Here is a 25189-nt window from a genome sequence, read left to right on the forward strand (position 1 = left end):
ACCCTCGTCCAGGATACATCCCTAAAGTGCCTTCTTGTGCGGCAGGGTCCACAGTGCTGCAGGCATTTCATCCTCCACCTCATGTGACGGCGGAGGACGGGAGACTTCATCTGCTCTGCCCTGTCAGATCACTGAGTATTTACACTCTGAAGTCCTGCCGTTGGAGGAAGGCTGACCAGCTGCTAGAGTGTTTTGGGTCCCCCAGGGCTGGGCTCCCTGCATCCAAACATACTATTAGCAACTGGATTGTTCAGACTATTTCCCTGGCCTATCAGGTGCGCGGTTTGCCTTCACCTGTGGCTGTGAGGGCTCATTCTACCAGAGGCATGGTGGCCTCTCGAGCCCTCCTTTCCGGGGCCTCTTTGCAGGATGTTTGTGTAGCGGCTGGCTGGGCCACTCCGCACACATTCATTCGGTTTTACAGTCTTGACCTTCCTTCGGCACCTGGCACTCGTGCGCTCTCCTCTTAGTTGTGCCACTTTATTGCACACTGGGGCAGGCGGGGTTTTCGGCACGTTTTAGTGGGTATCTCATTCCCATAGTGTCGTAACCGACGCAGTTCGAGTTCCCTCGAAGGGGAACGTCTCGGGTTATGTATGTAACCCTTGTTCCCCGAGAAGGGGAACGAGACACTGCGTCGGCCCGCCGCACCTTTCTCCCCGCCTGAAGCGCCTGCTTCATAGTTTAAGCTAATGATGAGTGTGTACAGGTGTGCTTTATACTCCTCCGTCACACCTTACCATTCTAGCAACAAACCAATAGGATTAGAGTGATTTCATTCACATTCAGACCTGCTACGCCTAGAGGCGTTCCCATAGTGTCGTAACCGACGCAGTTTCTCATTCCCCTTCTCGGGGAACCAGGGTTACATACATAACCCGAGACGTTCTTGTTACACTACTCTAACTTGAATCGTTTCAGCAGGTCACATCCTGGATCCCAGCACCATGGAAATGCCAGCCTCTGCCCAACCATCACAATCTGCTTCCAGGCAGCATTCCAGCCAGAGTGAGAGAGACTCTCAAGCACCAGTTCCATCTCTGAGCAACCCAAGAACCTCCAGTCCTACAAGCACCCCCTTAGCCAGATAACCAGCATTTAATGATACCCATTATGTGTACTCCTGGTCCTGCACCTGTTGAGAGACATAGGGTTCCTGGTGCTCTTTTTTTGTAAAAGAGAGCCATAGAATTTTGGTCAACCTGGTGTAATGACACATTATGTAATAAACTTAGTAATTAAGAACTGAAGTACTGTATTTGTTAATAAGCTAATGCAATTGCTGTTCATAATAAATGCAATTACATACAAACAATAACTGGACCTAGAAACTCTGGTTACAGTTTGATAAGCTGAACAATGTTAATTTAAAGAATGCATATCTTATGTTATGGATATTTTCAGTTACTGTATTATCTAGAATTGAAAATGATAATGTGAATATATGTATGCTGTTTTTCTCCTCTTAATATTCTGTATTCTCCAATTTCACGGTATATTTACCTGCAAGTTGGCTGTAAATGAAGACAAAGAAAGAAAACCGTGAGTTTGGAATTAACAGTTCTTTAGATACCTTTTGGACTGCAGGTCATACTGACCCATTAAACACTATCTGTCGTCTATAATATGTATGCTTTTGGGTCAAATTAAATCCAATCTGATCAGCAACATTAAATAATCTCAACTACATGACAAACTGAAAAAAACAAATGTCTGTTTACATCTTGAATAAAAGGGCAACAAGGAAAACACATTATTGCGAGTGTTGCCTCAGGATGAGAGTCGTTAGATTCAATCTGCTTCACTGGAGTCAAACAACTCAAAAGACACAAAAATGTAAATGGGATGGTAATACTATTTTCATGGTACTCATAATACAGTGACTTCTAATGAAAGTATTGAGGTACCCAATGTAATCCTGTCGGACATGGAATCCTGCACAAATTAAAACAGATACTGTGGACACTGACATTTTACAGTAAATACCAGAAGTTTCAGGGATTGGGAAACATACAGTTATGCTACTTAAAATCATATTACCCCTTTTGTAATGCACTGTTTGTGGGTAGTTTTAAATGTCACATGATACACCTTCATATTATCTCAATGACACTATCCCACTCTTCTGTTGTGCATAATGATATACAATATAGCCCTTCTTTCACTAATGTGTACAGGCATCATTGATATCTTTGGCTAGTGTAACAATTTGCATTATATGGTATATATAAATATATATTAATTTTGGTGTTGGGGCTAGATTTTTGTTAATAATACCAAATTGTAGCTGAAGCCTATATAATATCCATCCATCTATCTATCCATCCATCCATCGTCAACTGCTTATCCTGCGTACATGGTTGCGGGGCCTATATAATATTTCCTTTTTAATTACAAAAATTTGATATGCTATGTTAGTTATAGAAAACAAATAAATTGTGAATGGTGGCTTTTGTATACCTTTATAAAATTAAAAGTCTAAATCCTGTTGTGTGACATAGGCTTGATTATTGCTAACATAATGTTTTAGGCAAAGAGAAACTTATCTAAACTCTGACAAACTCTGTGAACTCCGGAAGTGTTTGTCAAATGTTTTATTGTGAAACATGCAACCGGAAATAATATTTGTCCTTGTGTTTCTGTGACTTGACGCCGGTGTCCCAGCCAGAGTAACGGGCAGCCGTCTCCTCCGGTCCATCAATTGTCTCGGTTTGTTGACGTTTGCAGGAGTACAGCAGTAGCTAGTAACCAGAAACAGGGGTCTGTCTGTGGTTTCAGGCGAGTCGTGTGAAGCTAGCGAGCTAGCTAGCTTAAATGGGTTTTCGAGTTAAAAGATGATCGCCTCACTTTCTAGAGGAAGTTTGCTGGATGAGGTTCTTCATGGAGGCTTTAATGAGGTAACGTTGATTAAGCGTTACTATCGTTAATGTTTGTTAAGTTGGGTTAGCTATAATTTAGCGAACAGAAACCAGTTACATTTGCTAACGTTAAACACCTAACAGACTAGCAATGAATTAAGTGCCATAACTTTGGGTAACGTTAGAACTAACGAATTTCCGCAATTCGTCCAACTACGTTAATGCTGATGGTGATATATAATTAACTTACGAGCAGGAAAAACATGCATTCTGGCTATAAATTTAACGTTAGGTAACGTTAGTTGGCGTTAACGCTAGCCATAACGTTAAGTGTAATGCTTTGATAGATAACCCGGTAACGGTAGCTTTAAAAAGCTGTTAACAAACCAAACATCATTATCACGTAACTGAGCTTTAAGCGAAATGTTCTTTGGTGTGTTCTTTGTAACGTATCCCGGACTACGGGCTATCACGTGACTGAACGGGATCGGTAAAGGTGGGGTGACCGTATGAAACACAAGGGAAGAATGTTGAACACGACATTATATAATTGACCTTCATAACAAAAGTAAAATTTAAAAGGCAGTGGGACAACAGACTGCCCCTGCCCCCCTCGCTCCCTCTCCAACATAATCAACAAAGGATCTCATTTGTTATGCCATGGTCTCAGCCTTATTTGGCCCCCACTCTAAGCTGTGTGTTCTTCTGTGGTTTATTGGATTTGTGTGCATCTGATTGATGGATTGCAGCAGCAGCTGGCTGCATATGTTTCCTGGGTGAACTCTCAGCTGAAGAGGAAACCAGGCCTGAAGCCAATCACAGACCTCAGACATGATCTGCAGGACGGGGTGGTGCTCACACAACTAATAGAGATAGTTGGTAAGTACACATTTACCCACACAAATTTTTCACCAGTTTGCACTTACACAACTGGCTGACCAATAAGCCCTTATTTATATGCTTAATAATGTTTCTCCTTTCAGCGAGGGCTACCTTGGATGCTTTTCCTTCAAAGATACTTCTCTAATGAAAAAAGGAAAATTATCTTTTGGCTTCACAACGTTTTTTAAAGCTTTGGCAAAAAATGATCTCAGGTGTGTGAATGCATTGTAAGTCATTACGCGCAGTGCTGCAGTATTAGTTGTTAACTCCACAGGAAATTAAGTGGTTTGGGAGCAGATCATTATTGTTTCACCATTATTGGTGGAAAGTTAGGTTTATCAAAAGCAGCGGTACCAATGAAATGATGTCTGTAACACGTTTCACACAGAGACTGACATTTGGGAAATGACACAGCACTGTTGTGTTTTTTTTTCTGTCTCAAATTTTGTTCACAGCCGGGGAAGTGTTAGAGGGAGTGTATGGTGCGCCACAAAACAAAGAAGAAAGCCGGAGGAATGTGGAGCAAGTCTTACAGTTCATTTCCTCCAGACACATACGCATGACACACATATCTGCAAGAGGTAAATCACAGAAAATCCTGTGTTTTCTCGCTCTCTTTCTCCTCATTTTGAGAATTGATTTTCCTAACCTTTTCTACCTGCTGACCCTATACTGTAGTCATTATTGTATTGCACTGCCCCAAAGCAATAAGCACATAAAAATGACAGGTAGCACTTTACACCACACAAAAGTGTGAGTTAAGGAACGAGTGAGGAACGAATCAGGAACAACACAACTGACATACTGACAACTTTCTTTATGAGTTGTTTCTTTTTGCTGGTGAATTTAACAACTCTGTAGATACCAAGAGTGATTACATAGTAACTACTTAGTATGATGTATCACTTCACTATAGGCGGGCACGAAAAAAGTAATCTTATCTATCTAATCTAATTATTAAGTAATTAGTTGTTAATAGTTTTATGCCACTCAGCAGCTGGTTCTTTGTTGTTTACCTGATGATTCATTAATATATTATCTCCCAGTCAGTTCTCCTGTAAATCTTCATTATCTGCTACATAACCCTCCATTCAGAGTTATTGGCTAACTACTTATTAACAATTCATTAATTATCTGGGTGTTCCTGATTTGCTCCTCACTTGTTCCTTAGTAACCATTCAGAATTCTGTGTACCATATTGTAAAGTGTTACTAAACACGTGTTAACATTATAAAAAATCCATATTTTTCCATGTGCACGAGCCATGTCTTATCAGGGAAACAGCAACATGTCCATGACAAGTTATTTTCATACCAAATTCTTTGCAATATAAAAAAATCCTCATGTCATGGTTTCTGTTATAAGGCTGATATCCCATGTCAATACCATATGTGTAAAATACTGTTTGGTGTCATATTGAGGGACATATGTTCCTTTTCTGTCTGCAGACATTGTCGATGGTAATCTGAAGGCTGTAATGAGGATAATTCTGGCACTGGCTGCCCACTTCAAACCCTCAGCCAGTAACAGGGCTGCCTCTGGAAGTGGGAGGGGTTTGACAAGAGGCTCCGTCAGCCACAATCCTCTCTCCACAGTTGCACTAGCACAAGGTGCCGCTGACGCACTGGCATCAGCACGACTTGATGCCTCACAGCCTGCACGTGCCCCACATCTCCACAGGTACGCTGGCCTCAGTAATCATACTCCACCTCTTTCACCCCATAAACCCCTGCCAAGGTCTTTCTTTCACAGCCATATGTTCTCTGCCACAGCACTCATTTGTTAGATAACTGTGTGGTCTTTGCTGTCCTCTGGTGGACAAACACAGATCGCCAAATCCATCCTCACAACTGCTGATATACAGTATAAGGCTCTATATATTTGTTATGAAAACTGCATGTCAGTTCTTACTTATGAAAAAAACAAACATTTTTTTGTCTGTCAACCTTTAGTGGCTGGGGGCTGGATGTGGAAAAGAGTGTGTGTGTTCGTGCGCTGGTTGAGCAGTATGAAAGAGGATCTCCGGATGAGCAGGGCAATCCTCAGCCTAGCAGGTATTCGACTTTTACATAAACTCAAGTTTCTCATAATAAATAAAGTATCATTCAGTGAATCATTGTTAGTTGGAATTGGATTGAAGTTGGAATAAAATGCACTTACTGTACATTGCCTGAGATTAAACAGTATACATAATTCTAAATGTAATGTAATAGACAGATTTAGACATATATTCAGAGGAAAAGTAGATAACTAACCTTTTGGTTCAGAACAGGAAGAACAGGGATAGTGCTCATTTTCAGATTTACAAGATCATAAAAAAAACCTTTGTAAAATCTCCTGTAACACTCACAGGCACTGCCAAACTTCAAATACTCAATATAGGCTGGAACATGTTGTGCCATTTAAATTAACACAGGGCTGTCATAATAGGCTAAATAAATTCTAAAACTGAAACATTGATTACCCATGTTGGCTTTGCTGGCCTAAATTCATGAAGGGGGTTGCCGCAGTTTAGTGGCCTAAGGACAAGTGGTATAATTATGTAATTATGCATGTTGTTTGGTGTTTGGGAGAAAACAAACTCCACTTTGTGGCTGTTTATACTGTTTTGCAGGCAGTTCCAGCTTTAACCAGCTTTGGAAAAAATCGACTACATTTTGTGGTTTATTTGTGTGTATGTGTGCGTGGCGTACTGCCTGACAAAGCATCTGACTTCGGTTTTACTATTCCAAACCTCACTCTGTCGTGTGTGTGTGTGTGTGTGTGTGTGTGTGTGTGTGTGTGTGGTAGTTCATAGACATCTGGCGGAGAAAAAGAACACGATAGAAAGAAGAAAGTCTTTATCCTCTCTAATCACATGTCTGGACTGAAGTTATGCTCTGTGGTGTTCTGTTTTAGCATCATTGTTTGTGTATGTTTGAATGCATACAAGAGTGTGTATCTGTTTATAGTGATAGAAAGAGAAGTGCCTGCATTGATTATTTATAGAATGATGATGATGACAGCAATTCGACAGACCATAACAATTTAATGATGCTATCACACAGGAAAAAACAAAGAAAAAACCGACATAAAGTGTCGTAGTATGAAGTCAGGCCACCACGAGCATCCAACAGATTCAGTGCTCTTTGCCAAGTCTATGGAACTCTACTGGAAGGATGAACACCGTTCCTCCGCATGATATTCCCTCATTTATTTAATTATAATCTCATTGAGATCAAGATCTCTTTTGAAAGAGAGACCTGAGTGCAGCAGATAGAAAGATAAACACGCATAGCCAGATATAACAAAAGGACATAGTATCTGAGACTGTCACAGATATCACTAAATAGATTTGAGAATTTAAGTTTATATAATTTGGTTTTGGTGATGGTGGTCGAGAGCATTGTCTTACATGTTGGCCCAAAATCTTGGTGTGAAACTGGGTTGCGATCTGGTGACTGTAAAAACCGCTGGATTTTATTCACATCATTTTCACACTCACCAAACCATTCAGTGAGCCCTGGTGCATGGAAGCATTTGCATTTGATGTGTTTTTCCACTCTTTGATTCAAGTTTTTCCTTTAAATTTGTCCCCCCACCCTCAACACTTGTATGTGGTGAGAGATGCTAAGCCATGTCTGCTGCGTTGGTTGCCATGCTAGAATAGCTAGAGGGCGTGGGGCGGGGTGTGTCAGAGTGAGGAGAATCACACACTGCCATGAGTTTGTCGAGATGCTGAAGCCATAGACCCACATGCAGGGTGGAAGTTGAGACTCACTGGGAGTATTATGCACACTTTAAACCACCTGTAGCCCACTATGGGGGGGACGCAGATAAAATGGTAAGACCAGACACTGTGAGGCGTGTGTGGATTCCTGTGCAAGAGTGTGTGAGTTTAAAGTCTTCTTTTACCACAACTAGAACAATTTTACAGTGTAGTAATGCAACGTGAAAAGAGAGTGTAAATTAAGTGTAGCGCCTGTATAGGTTTTGATTGGCAAAGGCATGCAAGGATTAAGATTCTGTTTGCAAGTTAGTGTATTCGAGCAAATATGTGTCAGTGTCATGTGGTGCTTGTCCTCTCTTTGCTCTCTTACAAGCCCTCTGTCCGAATGTGAGTCTGATTTTTAACAAAAAGAGCATTTGTTGCAAGAGATGCTGTGTGTTTAACAGCTGCCGTTAGTTAGATGTTTATGAAAACAGTCAGCTGCTTTGATTTTGGTAAATGTCTTTGTTTTCTGTAGCTACTGAGAGCACTGACTTCATGGGGGCATTTATTCAGAGTGACAGATTTACTTTTGTTTATTGCTTGCTTACAAATGTATATAAGCGTTCTAAATTCACTGAAACTATAATGATTTAATAAAGGAAATCAATGAACGATAGCGCCCCCATTATTCTGTTTCTTTATGTCTTTGGTTTGATTTGCGTGAGAGTGTTACTACAAGTATATTACAACAAATGGAGATGTCACCCAGCCAGGTCCAAGTAAAATGTAGTAGCACATAGCATTCTGTACTCACACTGTCTGTTTGTATGTGTTTTTGCTTGCATGGTACACCCCCTTGTTACTCTGGAATACATTGATTAATCAGTGTTTTGTCCTCCTCGAGCCTCAGCTCCACCAGTCCGCTGTCATCTCCAAGACCGCCACCCAGCAGCCTCTCAGACCAACAACAGGAGATCAGCGGTGAGTTCTGCCCCGCTCGCACACCGGCATATCATTTGATTAGTAAAGCTCATGATTTATCGCTGGACGTGTGTAACACTGTGTTTTATGTATGCGTATATCTGCGTGCATGTAGCTGAGTCATGTCGTGTTGTAGTGGAGACGGCGTGGGAGGATTCTCTCAGTGAAACTTTGGAGACGGAGGTGCAGGAGACACGTAAAATGGTGTCTGCCTTACAGGTAATTATAAGCATGTTATGGTTTGAGTTGGGTTCTGGTAACCATCAATATATAAATAGAAAAGGCATTATTGTCCTTTTTTTATATATTCTTTATTTTCTTACACAGTGACGTAGGTCCCATTTTTAAGCTATTTGAGTAGTAGTGTGCTAGTTATACATTATGAACACACGTCACACTGCTTTAGCTGGTCACAAAACACAGACAACACTGTGACTTCACACCAAAGTACAAACTGGTGTCACATGTTGTACACTTTGTGTTTTTAAGGCCCTGCTACTGCATGGTTCGCTGCCTGAGGATGAGCAGGATTTGTCTTTGAGTTTGGACCAAGGCAGCGCTGAACAGCAACTGGTAGTTCATTTTTTTTTGTTTTTCATTTTTGTATCCTTCTCTGTCTGCTCTCTCTCTCTTCTTTTCTGTGTCACACTCCTCTTTGCTCTGTTTCATCAGCTCTTTAGCGCAGATCACATTTCTTTTTTCTTAACTGTGTGTGTGTGTGTGTGAGTCAGAGGGTGACACGGGTATCAGTTTTCCTTCTTACTCAGTCCTTTGTGGTTCTCACACACATCCCTGTTTTTTCTCTCTAGGTAGTCATTCGCAGTCGTTTGGATCAGAGTATGGAGGAGGCTCAGGAGCTTAAGGTAAATCATTTGTTTTCTTTTTAAATTGCCAATATATTGTTTTTTAAATTTTGTTTGGGCAAAGAAACACTTGTCTTATCACCGAGAGAATAAACTGTGTGGAAGAGTGTGACTTGTTTGCTGTTTGCTTCAGAGGGAACTGTTGCGCTGTAAGCAGGAGATGAGAAACCTGCAGGCAGTCAAGGTAAAACAAAGCTAGATCTGCACTTTATGCTCTTATTACTCAGTAGAATATTACTATAGTTGTATTGTAAAGAGGTTGCTGACTAAGGTATTGACTTTCTGTTGGTTTGTAAATGTGCAGGACGCCCAGCAGCAGAGGCTATGCACTCAGGAGGCATCAATACTGCAGATGAAGCAAGAGCTCCTCAGAGCCAGCATGACGAAGGACGAAGTCAACAACCAGAATGTACGAAATAGTCTCATATACATATAAGTCTGTTTTTATTAAAGTGAACACAGAATCTTCAATACACTCCTTTAAACAATGTTTGCAAAACAGTATACATTAATTGCTGTATATTTTAAGCGTGCTTTGCAAACTCCCCTCCTCTATGAAAATGTGTTACAGGCTGAGCTACAGTGGAAGCTGGAGGAATCTAACAGGCTGTGGGGCGAATGCAAGGTGACACACTCCAATCCCTCTGTTTTAATGTTTTGATGTAACTTAATTTAATTGCCCCTGCTCTATGTCACACAGCAGCTGTTTATTGAGTTTGTGCTAAATAACGAACCCGCCCCTTTTCTTTATGTTTGGCTGGTTGGTTGGGTGCAGAAGGAGATCGGACAGAAGGACAGACTAGTGCAGCAACTCAAACACAAGCTCGAAGAAAGCCAAAAAAAGCAGGTCTGTTAGCCGGTTTCAGGATTTTAAACAGGAGTTAAACAAGCTACAGTGGGCTCAAAATGTTCTCTCCAGCTTAATGCTATGACTGGAAATTACAGTTAGTTAGTTAATCATTTATAGTCTTGCTTTGCAGGTTTTTTTACTTAAACTTTTATTAGCAAATTAATACTTAATACTAACTACTAAAATATTGCATATTGATGCATGCTATATGTTATGCTATATAGTATGTACCTTTACCCTTTTCCTCCTTCACTTGTTCAATAAACTTTAATAATCTAAGGCATGGACTAGATATAATTTAAGTTTTAGGATCTAGCAGGTTTATATTAATGTGTCTGGATGTCTGATTGTGTGTCTCTTTGGCAGAGTGAATTGCAAAGAGAATTGGAGCATAAAAACAACATGCAGGTAGTACTGACTCTTCGTGCACTAAAAACAGTTTTAGGTTTTATATTCAGGCTGCTCCAGAATTTAGATATACATTACACAGCTGACACATTTTTTTTCAGATCCCCGCCAGCACAGAAAACAATGGATATTCTTACTCTGGAAATCCAGCTCCCTCTATGTCCGGCGTAAGTATTGTTTCTATTGTTCAGTCAGTGGGGCTTGTTCTACGTGTCAAGGGGATCACAAAGCATCACACAGTTATACTCTCACATTCTCTTGTAGTATTTAGGCCACGTACTATAATCTGACCAACATGAAACACTAGAAACCCCATTCTAAATACTAAGTTAAAGAACTAACAGAGGACAGAACATCCTTGACATACTCAAAAAAATAGCACTTTAATACTTTAAACAAGCACACAACTGTTCTCGATAAAAGGAGCTTTTTGTGTTTGACAGTGTTTTTGTGTTCTGTTAGCAGGCAGAAGAGGTACAGCTGCTCAGAGATGCACTTAGGAGTTTGAGGAACAACTTCAGAGACCACGACCCGCAGCACCATACGCTGGACACCCTGGAGCAGGGCATAGCATCGCTCATAGACAGGCTGCATGCTCTGCATACACACAAGGTACTATATATATTGTAAAATCTTACTCAATAGATTATTTTTGACTAAATGTAGAGATTTAAAATCATGAGGTGGTTCAACATTTCTGTAAATGCTACAGGGAAGGGGAAAATCTCCAATACGCAAAGGTCAACACACAGACTCTGACTCCTGGCCTAGCACAAGTAAGTTGTTCCAAACCCCTCCCCCCCAAAAAAATACACATACATGCATACACAGAATATATAAGCTTTTACTAACTATGTTTCTGTTGTTAATTACAGAGGTTATTCAGTCGCACAGTGGTTCTTCTGCCTCCACTAAAATCCTTTACTTTACTGGAAAATCCCCAACACCTTCCATGATTAATATACCGAAGAGGTTAGAGTGTGTGTGTGTGTGTGTGTGTGTGTGTGTGTGTATTGAAGTGTTTTCTTTCTGAGACATTTAAGTATGTTGCCATTTTTTTGCTTGATTCAGCTGAAAAAATAAATATGGTCACAGACTGTGTTGGTTGCCAGCCAGCAGTGACGCTGACAATCCTAACACATACATTTAGAATGTCACAAGAACTCCAGATGAGTGAGTCTTTTTGTACACGTTGTACACAGGTTGGGTGAGGTGACTCTCAAGGATGTCAAGGCAGCTGTGGATAGAGAGGGAAATTACAGGTACCACTTCAAGGCCCTGGACCCTGAGTTTGGCACCGTGAAAGAAGAGGTAAGAGAAGGCTGGGGAAAAGGTGATACATAGATAATAGTATAGTGATAGTAAACTTGGTGCTATTCACAAGGAAAACTGTTTTGGAGTAGTAGTTACTGTTACTTCCGATAATGTGTCCTTAATGTCTGTGTGCAGGTATTCCTGGATGGAGCAATCATTCCAGGCTGGGAAGGAAAAATAGTGGCCTGGGTAGAAGAGGACCGTGGTGAGGAAAGGTAACAACATGTCAATTCTGAATCTCTTTCTTTTTTTTCCCCTGACTCTCAGTGGTAAGCAATGCATTCTCTTTTGTGTCTTAGGCCATTGTAGGTTCAAGCTGAGGGGACTTGACACTTTTATTGGCTCCTGGTCACTCTGATCCCAGAGGCGCATCAAGACAACTGTTCAGAACAGAGGCACATGTGGACACTTTGTGAGATTCAAACTATTAGTGAAATACTGTAAGACTTGTCAGCAGGAGATTTGGGTTGATCAGCTGGTATTAAATCACCTACTCGCTCTGGAAACAGTGGATGTGACATCTAGAGTGCCTTACAAAGGAAAGCTGTTTCCATCACATGGTTTATATTGTCATGCTGAAACTGTAGGATCAAAACTTGACTCAAAAGTAGACAGAAACATTGTTTTGAGTGAACTGTTTCTAAAACCACAGTAGTGTTGTTGTTTCACTTGTAGTTGAGGTCAGCGGTTTGTATAGAAGTACTGGAAAAATGCATTTTTTGTCAGTGTTCAGTATCACATTTCATTCCTTGTGCAGCGATGTTGTCTTTAAAACAAATACCACCAGATTACATGTTAGAAATGTGCATTGTCTTTTGTTCTTTAGCACAGGTCTTCATTCATTTGTGAATGTAAAGTACATATACAGTGTTATCTACCATAGCAAGTAATAGGAAAAAAAAATTTATAATACAATTGTCAAACAAAAGACAGAAAAAGTCAGCAAACATTGTACAAGATTGATTGTGTTTTAGGTTTGTCTACATTCTGACCTACTGCTGACAAATATACTGAGCAGATACCAGTTTCCATAGCTGTTACTATGTTTTATATTATTTATATATAACAGATGTCAATCTATTGCAAAAAGAAAAAATTATCGGCTGAATGTATATCAAATCAATCAGTTTCACTAAAGTGGACCCAAATCAGATGTGGGGTTAAGCGTCAGTCGGTAGCACACCAGCATGCATGTAGAGGTGGCACTGACTCTTTGACGTTCATGTGGAAATGCAGATGAAGAGCACTGTTGTTTTGTTTGCTTTTATGAAATTGTTTTGTATATTTGTGTAAACGATGTTCACTGTATTTTTGAATTTCTGTGTCTTATTCTGTGTCTTATTTCTCTGCTCCTGTTAAAAAAGATGATGTGGATGTAAATTTGACGTCAGAGATTTAAAGGACTCTTTTTGTCCTGGAACAATGGACCATCCCACTATTTATGGTGTGTGTGTGTGTGTGTGTGTGTGTGTGTGTGTGTGTGTGTGTGTGTGTGTGTGTGTATGTGTGTGTGTGTGTGTGTGTGTGTGTGTCATCAGGATGGACGTTGTAAATGCCAGAAGAACAATAGTTAGGGTTGGTCTACCTGATGCAGTAAAACGCTCTTCAGACTCCTGAGGTCTGCACTGTTCTGGCGATCACACACGTTTTGCTTCACTCTGCTTCTATATTCCCATTTGGGATCAATGTGTTTGCCTTCACTAACAAGCCAACAGTCATGAGTCTACTTTTAACTTTAACTGCGGCCCATTTGAATGCCATAACTGCCTGTACTGTATAATGTACAATTTGCTGGTGAGATGGTTATTTAGAATTTGTTTTGTTTACTGAAAGCTCTACAAAATATGGATACTGTCTGTTTAAGAAAATAAAAATGTCTGTTGACTTTGTTGAATGTCAGAAAGACATATTTTGAAATAAAATTTTAAACAAAAAATTGTTTTTTTAATGTAATTGTTCCAGATGTCTGTGAAGATTCTCGGCCATCCAGGTCATTGTTATCCAAGGAAGGTTAAAATCAAGGGCAACTGGACTTGGTTAAAGATACTCAAAGACGTTCCACGAGGCTTCTTCAGTTGTGGTTATTGTTCCAGTTTTTTGGGGGGTTGGTGGACTGGGGCAAAACATCTGGTAGAACTCTTCACTTATAAATGGCTATGATAGACAGTTCTTTTCACTTCAACCATTAATTAATATCTAAGAATTGACACACATTTTCATCAACACCATACAAGAAAAACCTGAACCGTCCTACACCTCACTGAGCTGCCAGAAACCTGCCAAAACAAACTTCACTCAAAACCATTAACTGTTTGTAATTCTAGCTTAGTTTCGAAAGATTCCAGATATGTCAAGCTGAATTTGGGGAAATGTGCAATGATGCACAAGGTGTCTAGAATATTTCCATTTGTTGAAATGGTGCATTAATAAAAACATTCACACCTGGGTTTAAATATTTCACTCAGTGTACACATCATACAGTCTCAATGAACAGCTGGAACAAGATGACGCAGAATGTATGTGGGCTGCAACTAACAATTCATCTGTTGATTATTTTCTCAATTAATCATTCGGTCGCATACATGTCTATAAAACAGTTTTAAAGCCCAAGGTGTTGTTTTCAAATGTCTTGTTTTGTCAACAAAGTTTCAAAAATATCCAGTTAATAATTGAAGAAGAGGAAGGAAACCAGCAAATATTCACATTTAAGACACTAGAACCAGAACAGAGTGACGTTTGTCTTGAAAAATAAGTCAAAAGAATGTTTCAATTATCAAAATTGTGGTTGATTAGTTTTCTGTTGATGAACTAATTGATGAATGGAGTAATTGTTGCAGCTTTATAGTATACTGTATTTATCAATCACTTGGGCTAAGATTATTTCTTAAGTTGAAATCAAAGGGAAGAACAGGTCAGGTTATTAATGGGCAGCAGTGGATAGTTAGTGACAGGCTATACATTCACTGTACAAATATTTTACTGCCACTGTGTGGTCGCTGATATAATTGCAGTAAAATATAACTGCAGCTCTTGAAAGAGTTTGTAGTTTAAACCATCAGGCTTTGGGTAAGTGTCTAATTCTATTTTTTATTTATAATTGTATTTGATTATGTTTTATTCAGAGTGGTGGTGATTATATGGTGATTGAAATTTGAACGGCCACCGTTTACGACACCTCTTTCGAAGTGACGACAGGCGAAGGAGGGGAGCCGTAAAGCATTGTGTTTTAGACTGGAGAGGAGGTCATTAGAAAGTGAGGACTGAGCACGGGCCGGTTCTCGAGGCTCAGAGACTTTAAGTACCAGCGGATCTCTGATGCCGGTGTAAGACTAACACATCATTCAGCAGCTCTGTGTAGTGTTTCAACCGCAGCCAAATGCTTCGTCTGATCTTGCGGCTCAGGCCGTCCGCCGGGCTCCGGCGTCCCCGTGTCCTCCCAGCCGGGCCTGCTGCGTTCGGCTCCCGCTCTCTGCCCGGGACCGGCTGTCTGAGGCGGCTTCACTGTGGAGCGGCGTCCCGGACCGTGTGTCTGGGCTCCGGCTTCAGCCATAGAGGGATTCTGCTGCGGTGTCCCCAGCTGACAGGCAGCGTTCAGAGCAAGCGCTTCTACAGCCTGCCGCCGCATCAAAAGGTAACTTTACCGGGTGTCCGGTTAAACCACCGACGGTACTGCTAGCATGACCTCCGGAGCTATTAGCCAGAGCTGTGATGTACCAATCAGATCCCGTCAGTCCTTTAAATGGTGCATCCAACTGTTAGACAACTGTTTAAACTTAGTCAATTGAGCAAACACCATGTTTCTTAGCTATCATTCAGAGCACCAACACATTCATTTTATGACATCAGGTCATCCCACTGGAAGCTGACCCATTGGCATTTGAGTTACATCTAATTAAATCAATTTTATATGAATTAAAGGTATGTTATGAGTTACTATTAAGGGTCCTCATATCCCAGCAAAATCAGTATGGGTGCTGTCATATAAGTCTTTTACATTGTATTGTGGCAGCCAAACAGAAAAGTCTATTTTAAAAACTCAGCTGGATGTATTTCACACATCAGTTTCACTAAACTGGACCCACATCCCGATGGTTTTATGTCACAGCATGCTCAAACTGGACTGTTGTCAGTGAATAGAAATGATGCTGATACTTTTCTGTTCATGGAGACATTCCAGACAAAATTAGATTTTTATTTTTTTTATATTTATGTCTTGCCTCAGATGTTTTTCCAGGAGTGACTTGTGCTAATTTTAAGCAGGTTATGAGTTCAGAGTATGTAGTGTGGTCACCTTGGGAATGTGACAAAATTAAGTATTCCAATAAAGTCAATATGCACAATCAAAAAAAACCCACTTTGAGTTTGCATTTGATGTACACCATTGTCCCACAATGCAGTGCACGAGCGAATTGGAGTAGCTGCTTGCAGCTAAAAAAAAGAAATGAAACAAATTTTATTTAATGTAGGTCTGTTTGAGAACCCCTCTTCCAGTCTATTATATCTGTCTCTCCACTGGTAGCATTTGTGCATATCTGCTATCAGATGGTAAATGACCTTGGAAGCATGACAGATGTGGTGAAATGCAGCTGTATGTGAGTCATTTATTGGACAAGGGAATGAGGTGATGATGTAGCAACATCTGACAGTTGACAATATTTGCAATGGTCTCTCATGAAGCCCCGGTAAGGATACTGTAAAGTGACAATTGAGATCTTTGGTGTTTGATTAGCCACCAGGTTAATATGACTCCTTCATTCTTGAACTCCTGAAATTTGTTTTCTGTTCATCAGGTGGAGCTTCCCGCCCTGTCCCCCACCATGCAGACAGGAACGATCGCTCGCTGGGAGAAGAAGGAGGGAGAAAAAATCAGCGAGGGTGAACTTATAGCTGAGGTTAGGAGCCATGTATGTGTTCCCATATTATTGAAGGAAATCATCACTATACATTTTGTAAAACAGTTTCTATCTTCGTAGGTGGAGACCGACAAGGCCACTGTGGGTTTTGAGATGATGGACGAGTGCTATCTTGCAAAGATCTTGGTTCCTGAAGGGACCAGAGATGTCCCCATCGGATCAGTAATCTGCATCACTGTTGACAGGTAAGCATCTGTAGGAAGGAGTTTACAGAGTGAAAAAGGCATCTGATTCAAATAAATCTACTACAGTCCTCTCCTAAATTTAAAACCACTGGATCACTACTCACCTATCACTTCCTTATTTCTCAAATTCTGGAAATGTTTTTACACTTTGTTACTTTTACAATCATGAATACAGGATAAGTAGTACATCGCACACTCAAATAATGTTTATTCATTTAGTTTAAACATAACAGCTTGTTATTCTGCACCAAGTGTTATTCCCACATGTCTTTGTCAAGGAACTGTAGTTTGGAGAATTGTCAGCTGGAATCGGAAGTTTGACACTTACCAGTATTGTTTCAGAACCAAACATGTCACAATTTCTGGTCCTTTTAGTCTAGAGGTTCTGTGGGTCTGCTTTGTGTATAAATATACGTCTAATAACTGTGTGTATACAGGGACATGTCATTACCTACAGGAGTAGGTAATGACGTGTCCCTACCAATATCCAGCGACTACTGAGTTGTCCCAAACGGTTAACAGTCAGCTGCAAATTAGCGAGAAGATAATACAAACCGAAAGGTAGAATTGTAGTTTGTGAGTACAATGGAGTATTAGGGCCACTTATATTTTGAATTGTAACCTGCTGTCTGAATTGTGTTTCCCTTTACATAAATGAAGACATTCCCACCAGGAGGAGAAATTGGTTCAGAAAAATTCACCAGAATGCAGGAAATAAAGTGTTTAATGCTTAATGTGTGTCCCCTCCAATGTTGAAGTGTGTGTGTGTGTGTGTGTGTTCCCCTGCAGCCCTGATCTCATCCCTGCCTTTAAGGACGTAACTTTGGAGTCAATTAAAGCAGCCGGTCCTTCACCAGTTGCCTCCCCTTCTCCTCCTCCACCACCTCCTCCTTCTCCTGCTGCTGCAGCACCTCTTGCAGCCCCGGGCAGCTCTTACCCCACACACATGAAGGTAAGGGTTTTTTCCCATAAGTGCAGTCCTGTACGGAGTCGTAGCCGAATCCAGTAGAGGATGTTTATGGCCACAGCTTTCTGTAGCCACTTTTGTAGTTTCATCAGGGCTGTTCAGTCTGTATTTGACGGGGTGGGGTGGCGATAGTGCAGTGGATAAGACACATGTCTATGGTGTTAAAGACCCACTGCGACACATCCGCCATTGTGTCCCTGAGTAAGACACTCAACCCCTAGTTGCTCCAGAGGCGTGCGACCTCTGACATACTGTACATAGCAATTGTAAGTCGCTTTGGATAAAAGAGTGAGGTAAATGACTAAATGTAAATGACGAGGTTCGTTGTGTGTCAGCTTCGTATCAGAGCAGCAGAATGGAGTCATTTGGTGACATTTGCAGTTTTCTTTCTGATGATGGAAGCAAGGTTTTTCATCAGAAACCAAAAACTATTTGATAATTTGTGATCTATGTGCATTTATTAAGTATGTCTTTGGAGGTTTTATATTGCATCACAAAAGAAGGTCAAATGATTTTTGCGTCGTCCAGTCTTTGAGGCTAACTGTTAAATGTTGGTATTAAGCTATTAGTGCTGTGGAATAATTCAGAAAGTAGTTTGAACGTTCGTGCCTGTAGTTTTTGTCAGTTTTAAGTAAGTAAATAAAACATTTTTAAATAAAATGTTCCATATTTCTTCTAGTCGAACTTATGCTGTCATGGTAATTTATAATAATGTGGTAATGTGAGTAGTAGCAGTTCTTCTGGTGAGTCAGTGATTTCAGCAGCAAAAAGAGAATTTGTAGCTCCTTGCTTGCAAAAAGTGGAAACATCTGTGATTGTTTGTGGTCGCTTCTGTTTGGAAGACCTTTTTTTTTTTCTAGCTGTATTTGCAGTGCCGACCTGAGGGCTCACATGCAGCTGTCCAGGTTGCTATTGCTGCTGCCTTATCTGCTGTTGTTCACGTTTGTGTGTGCTACAGATCACACTTCCCGCCCTCTCTCCCACCATGACGATGGGAACAGTGCAGCGCTGGGAGAAGAAGCTGGGAGAGAAGCTGAGCGAAGGAGATCTGCTGGCTGAGATCGAGACTGACAAGGCGACCATTGGTAAACCCACACGGACACCTCAGTCCTGACATAATGCTCTATGTGCTACAGAGCACTGCAGTGTTATTTAACATCTGGCTCAACATGCCCCTGTCATGTGTTTGTGTCTAGGCTTTGAGGTGCAGGAGGAGGGATATTTGGCCAAAATCATGGTGGCCGAGGGAACTCGGGATGTCCCCCTGGGAACGCCACTCTGCATCATTGTAGAGAGAGAAAGTGACATCGCTGCCTTCAAAGATTATGTCGAGACTGGAGTGGCAGAGGTTTCCACACCACCTCCAGCTCCAGCACCGGTAAGTGAACATTGTAGCCAAATACTCACCAAAACGTATTGAATTTAAGATAGCTTGCACAGGTGATGTGTGAGCGTTTGTGTTTATGTTCCAGACTGCAGCTCCTGCTCCTGCTCCGACTCCTGCAACTGCCGCCCCAGCGGCACCCAGGAAAGGTCGAATGTTTGCCAGCCCCCTCGCCAAGAAACTTGCTGCTGAGAAAGGAATCGACCTGGCCCAGGTCAGCGGTAAGTAACCAAGACGCAGGTAGTCACTAAGATATATATTGGTAGAACATAATTAGTATTTCTCCAGAAATGTGTGTTGCATACTGTACATTGAGCTGGTTTCTGTTCAGGCTCTGGACCTGATGGACGCATCACCAGGAAAGATATTGACAGCTTCATTCCACCAAAGTCTGCACCTGTAAGTGGCGCACACTGTTTAATCCCATGTGATCATATGCAAAAAGTTACTTTTCCATAATTGAGGTTTTATCTGAGTGTTTGAATAAGAATTTAATGAAACAATTGACAAACATTCTGTTTCAGCTTCTAAAATGCAAGAATTTTCCGCGTTCTCGTTCTTTCCCCCCTGTACATCATTGAATTTCTTTGGGTTTTGGACTGTTGGTTGGACAAAATCTGAATAACAATCTGAAGACCTTGAGCTGTGTGAAATTGCGAAGAACATTTATTATTGAAATATTTAATTTTATTTGGGATGTGGGTTTTTTGTGTGGGCAGACTGTACTTTTGAACACTCACCACTTTGGAGTCATACTGTGTGTGCCTGAAGGTTTTGTTGTAATTTGTTTTACATAACTAATTTCCGCTGACAGGTCGTAGCTGCTGCTCCCACTCCAGCCGCAGCTCCAGCTGCTCCTGCACCTGCTGCAGCTCCTGCTGCTGGGACCTTCACAGACATCCCTATCAGCAACATCCGCAAGGTAAGAGCCAAATCACACATGACTTTTTGGTGGTCCATTGTGTTCAATGATGACTTCCTCTCCTGCTCAAAGTCCTCTGAAAGCGGTCGGTATAATGCATGACACACTGCTTCTGTGCAGTGATTGAGCACTGGTGTATTGAATGCTGTGAGGCAAACCTCCTGAGGGGGTTTTCACAGCGTAGCTCTGTTATCTCTAACCTGTGCTTCCACATTTTGCCCTGAAGACAGGCACTAACACATTTATCAACACAGACTCCACTAACACTCCTCATTCCTGTCCGTGATGAATTATGGATCAAAGCTGAAGTCAATATATGCTTCTCTCCTGCAGGTAATCGCTCAGAGGTTGATGCAGTCCAAGCAAACCATCCCCCACTATTATCTGTCTGTAGATGTCAACATGGACCAAGTGCTCGAGCTTCGGACAGAACTCAATGCTGTAAGTCTTTTCCTGTAAATAGACGGGTAACAAAAAGATAATTATTTGTGTGTCCTTTTAAACGACCTCGCCTCCCCTCTGCAGGAAGTGAAAGCCCAGAATATCAAGCTTAGTGTGAATGACTTCATCATCAAAGCCAGCGCTCTGGCCTGCCTCAAGGTTCCCGAGTGCAACTCCTCCTGGATGGACACGGTCATTCGCCAGTGAGTAAACACACATAAACATGCACACACATGCAAATGTTGTTTGGTTCCAGTATACAGGAAACAAGAAAGATCTTCTCTTGGTTTGGAGATCTGCTAATCTTTTCGCTTACAGATATGACCTGGTCACAGTACCCAAACTTGAACTTACCAACCATCCATTCTTCATCACCCAGAGTCTTCTAATCTAGTCGACCTGTCCCTGTAGTTTTTTCTGTCCCTGTTTTTGTTTGCCTCTTCACTTTCACTGTAACATCTAAGACAAATGGTCAGTGTTCAAGTGACTTTAGTTTACAAGCACACTGGGATTGTTCCACAGTTCACTCGGTCATTTAAAGAGAGAAGCGCAACAAAGGAGGTGGTGCTAGGTGTGGGGCGATTCATTGACATAGTCGATTACAAAAATACGGTGATTTGCATAACGTGCTTTGACATGTCGCTGCGCCTGGTCTGAACAGGATTTGGTAGTAAGTCAGCATCACTAATCCTGTTTACTTTTTGTCTCCACACAAGCTCGATATATTAGGATTATCAACACGAGGAATGTGTTTGGTTTTATAGTAGTCACTTAAAATTGATTTTCTAAATTTTCTCTATGTTGAAAGAAATGTCTGCACCATTGTTTTCATGGTAATGTAACGTTAAACCATGTTACATCTAACATTTTAAATGTATTAACAGCCACATATGAGTGAGAACTTGGCTTAAACTAACGTTAAAGACTGTTGTTACAATCTGTGACTGTCTGCACAGTCTGTATTATTTATTTTTGCACCGCACTCGTTACCCCACTGCGGTAATCTTACAACATATTACTCCAGTGATGTATTTAAATCCTGCCATAACCATTTTAAGTTTTAAGTCAAGTACTTAAATAAATATACTGATTCTCCAGTTCAGGAAAGGGTTGTTGATGTTTAAATTTATCTGTCACAGCAGTCCTCTTGAATTTGAGGTCTGCTATTTTTCTGGTCTGACAAATAGGGTCTGTTGTTATTATTATTAATATCAGCACTAACTATGAAAATAGACTAATTTTGAAATATGCTTATTTTAATGCGCTTTATGTGTCTCATTTTCAGGATGATTAAATAAAATGTTGAAATATTAATGAGACAAGTTTTTCATATTTATTTTGCAGTCGAATAAAATAATTATCTTTAGAATTATCATAAATAAATAAGAGTAATTGGTGTGAAAAAGGATCATTAGGTGCAGCCATAAGATGTATATAAGGAAAAACAACAGTATTGTTGGATTAGAATAAAACTGTGACCTGACACATTGGTCTCTGAAAGTGTAGCTGCACTGTTGTGCCAGTAGAGGGCGCACAAATCCCAGGCATTTTTTTACTTCTCAGTCATGTTGACCACATTTCTGTGCTGTCATCACTATTGACTTATTTCAACTTTTTTTCCAGGAATCATGTGGTGGACCTGAGTGTAGCAGTAAGCACAGCCAGCGGCCTCATCACGCCCATAGTGTTTAACGCCCACACCAAAGGACTGGTTGCCATCAGCTCAGATGTGTCTGCTCTTGCAGCTAAAGCGAGGGAAGGCAAACTGCAGCCACATGAGTTCCAGGTACAACACATTATCTGACTCTGTGGGTACATGTGGGTTTGTTTAGTTTTATGCAGGTTTCATCTATCTAGTGAACCAGAAAATTAAAATAGCCGTGTGTGTGTGTGTGTATTTATTTTTTCCCCAGGGAGGTACATTCACAATCTCTAATTTGGGGATGTTTGGTATCAAGAACTTCTCAGCGATAATCAACCCTCCCCAGTCCTGCATCCTCGCCGTCGGGGGCTCAGAGAAACGGCTGATGCCTGCTGATAATGAGAAAGGGTCGGTGTCATGACTACAGCCCTATAACATGTTATACATACTTAATTTCAATAAAAATCAAAGCTGATGCAGCGCATGTTTTGGGGGTTTTTGCAGGTTCGACGTAGCTAGCATGATGTCGGTGACGTTGAGCTGCGACCACCGGGTGGTGGACGGGGCAGTCGGCGCACAGTGGCTCGCTGAGTTCCGCAAGTTTCTGGAGAAACCCGTTACCATGCTGTTGTAATTGGACTGTACTGCCGTTAAACTGCAGCAACAGGCCTCTCACTGAAGACATCTGATCGCTCTAAACCGGTCTGGATCCTCCTGTGATTGGCCGGCCTGCCACCAGGTCACTCCCAGTTACCCTGAAGGGAGGCAGAACTCACTCCGCTTACCTGTCTGTCTCTCCTGTCTGTCTCTTTCTTCTCTTGCTCTCTCTCTCATGTTCTATTTATTGAGGCCCCATCTCGACCAGAATTAGGTATAATTTAACCTAGAATAAATACTGGCCAAGTGTCGCTACAACACTGATGTTTTCCAAAGGGAAGTGTTACATGTCCAACCAGTGAGAATATTTATCCCAAAACGTATGCGTGTCTTTTTTTACACACTTTCATCTTTGATTTTGTGTGAATGTGATAAAGACAAAGGGAAGTACAGCAAATGTGGGTCTTTTGGAAAAAAACGTTTTTCACAGAGTTCAGATGTACACTCACATAAACCTGTCCCTGTTCACTGGTGCACGCGCACACACACACACACACTCTCACACTTGAAATATTTAGTGTGTTTTCTGTGTGTTGATGCTACAGTGTGTGTGTGTGTGTGTGTGTGTGTGTGTGTATGTATATGTATATGTATATATATATATATATATATATATATATATATATTCACTGTGGGATAAACAGTGCTGTGTGTGTGTGTGTGTATAATTGTGAGCTCTGATAAGGCCCCACCATATGATGAAATATCTGTACAGACCTGAATGACACTGTAACCCACTATCATCTTAAAAGAAGTACAGAACAGTTTTGCCAATTCTCTCTCTTCAGTGGGGATGTTTTATTTTCTAGTCTAGAACGCACAAAGCTGGAGCTGGAAGTTATTTGTTGTTTGAATAAATTGGAAGAGGTCAACCTTGTGCCATAGTTTCTTTGGTTTGGGGTTTTATGATTAGGCTTATTGTAAGAGCCCAAATTAAACAGGAATAGAAAACGGTACTTTGTGATCACAAAACATCTGAACCATTTTGGATATTTGTGAAAAATAGATAGAGATAGAGAGAGATAGATAGAGATAGATATAGAGATATATATATATATATATAGAGAGAGAGAGAGAGAGAGAGATATAGATATATATAGAGAAAGATATATATATATATATAGAGAGAGAGATATATAGATATATATATCTATATAGAGAGAGAGAGATATATAGATATAGATATATATATATAGAGAGAGAGATATCTATATATATATATCTCTATATCTATCTATATAGATAGATAGATATGTATATATAGTAATTTTTTTTGTTGTAAGGAATCACGAGTCAAGGACACTATTGACCTGCTTCACTCTGTTGTATTAGTGTTGCATACCAAATGGATAAAGTTAAGAACTCAGGCTGCAGTCATCCTCCCTGTCTGTACGTTTTCCCATATACGTATCTGGGTCAGTGATCACTGCGGATTCGTGCAGTCCCCCCACGCACAATAAAAACTCCTGAGAACAGGCTCCGACTGCCTCCTTATTCACCATTTTCTTGTTTGGAATTTGATCTGCCAAACTGCCACATGCAAGTGCTGCCTTAATGTTTTTAAACCTTTTTTGTGTTAAATATCAGAAACATAGAAAATCACCATAGTAATGTATTTAAATGAAAGACGGAAAAGATAAAGATGGCAGGAGTCCAAACAAACTGCAGGTTGAGAAGCAAACCAGCTTTTATCAGCAACAGGAAGATACTGACCTCATTGAGGTGATCATAATAAAAGGTCAAATTTGAAAACTTGAAAAGGTCACATATTGCTTTGCTGCTCTCACCTCAAAAACCTTTGACTCAAATCTTTAGCTACTGGATTTTTGTTTCATTTGGATTTTTTAAGAGAATCTCAAGAAACTACCAGAATCATTAAAATGCTCATGTGTAAAATAATTTCCTTGTGTTCCTATATGGGATTCATTAAATAATGTGTGTTGACTGGTGAAGAGCACTGAACTGGAACATATTTGGTTGATCACTGGAGAACTTGGCAGGCAGATGGACTTCTGCGAGTCACACACTTTATGTAAATCCATCAAAAAAGAGGCAATGACAGCATTTTTGTTTAGCCCATAGGTCATAAGTGGATGATGTTCTTATCACCAGACGACTCGCTGCAAATGTCAGACTCTGATCTTTGAACATTTCTTCACACCAGTGACAGCCTTAGATCTTTGACTGCCCTGAATCCATGAATCACTGTACTGATAAGTGGAAAACCACCA

At 40.7% G+C, this 25189-nt stretch overlaps 3 protein-coding genes across 13 annotated transcripts in view; all 3 read left to right on the top strand.

Annotated features, from left to right (window-relative positions):
- The window catches only part of LOC123963570 (cilia- and flagella-associated protein 54-like), a 28994-nt gene extending 27483 nt beyond the window's left edge, over positions 1 to 1511 (top strand). For 4 of the 5 annotated variants that reach the window (XM_046040498.1, XM_046040502.1, XM_046040501.1 and 1 more), the window contains exon 57: positions 922 to 1511. In XM_046040498.1, the coding sequence (XP_045896454.1) occupies positions 922 to 1091 (170 nt within the window). In that variant the 3' untranslated portion in view covers positions 1092 to 1511. The remainder of the gene's footprint in view (positions 1 to 921) is intronic. The other variant, XM_046040500.1, reaches the window with a different exon arrangement.
- Positions 1512 to 2623: 1112 nt separating this feature from the next.
- LOC123963573 (dixin-A-like) lies at positions 2624 to 13736 on the top strand. 7 transcript variants are annotated; one of them, XM_046040511.1, is made up of 21 exons: positions 2624 to 2897; positions 3608 to 3737; positions 4196 to 4321; positions 5189 to 5420; positions 5693 to 5794; positions 8336 to 8412; positions 8528 to 8631; positions 8902 to 8985; positions 9222 to 9275; positions 9409 to 9459; positions 9580 to 9684; positions 9847 to 9900; positions 10051 to 10122; positions 10492 to 10533; positions 10635 to 10700; positions 10999 to 11145; positions 11246 to 11309; positions 11409 to 11505; positions 11736 to 11844; positions 11983 to 12062; positions 12147 to 13736. In XM_046040511.1, the coding sequence occupies exons 1-21, from the start codon at positions 2835 to 2837 to the stop codon at positions 12154 to 12156; spliced, it is 1869 nt and encodes a 622-aa protein (XP_045896467.1). In that variant the 5' UTR covers positions 2624 to 2834; the 3' UTR covers positions 12157 to 13736. The 7 variants fall into 7 exon arrangements, with proteins under 7 accessions (XP_045896467.1, XP_045896471.1, XP_045896472.1 ...); XM_046040515.1 differs by having other exon boundaries at positions 8549 to 8631; positions 10996 to 11145; XM_046040516.1 differs by having other exon boundaries at positions 8342 to 8412; positions 8549 to 8631; positions 10996 to 11145.
- Positions 13737 to 15080: 1344 nt separating this feature from the next.
- dlat (dihydrolipoamide S-acetyltransferase (E2 component of pyruvate dehydrogenase complex)) lies at positions 15081 to 23830 on the top strand. The gene is made up of 14 exons (XM_046040509.1): positions 15081 to 15478; positions 16638 to 16739; positions 16821 to 16945; positions 17735 to 17897; positions 18871 to 18997; positions 19109 to 19290; positions 19385 to 19517; positions 19628 to 19695; positions 20111 to 20218; positions 20552 to 20659; positions 20744 to 20862; positions 22283 to 22445; positions 22573 to 22709; positions 22806 to 23830. Exons 1-14 carry the CDS (start codon positions 15224 to 15226, stop codon positions 22933 to 22935), a joined length of 1920 nt encoding a protein of 639 aa, XP_045896465.1. The 5' UTR covers positions 15081 to 15223; the 3' UTR covers positions 22936 to 23830.
- The last annotated feature ends 1359 nt before the right edge of the window (positions 23831 to 25189 follow it).

This window comes from Micropterus dolomieu, linkage group LG23, assembly GCF_021292245.1.
Source record: "Micropterus dolomieu isolate WLL.071019.BEF.003 ecotype Adirondacks linkage group LG23, ASM2129224v1, whole genome shotgun sequence".
Classification (NCBI taxonomy): domain Eukaryota; kingdom Metazoa; phylum Chordata; class Actinopteri; order Centrarchiformes; family Centrarchidae; genus Micropterus; species Micropterus dolomieu.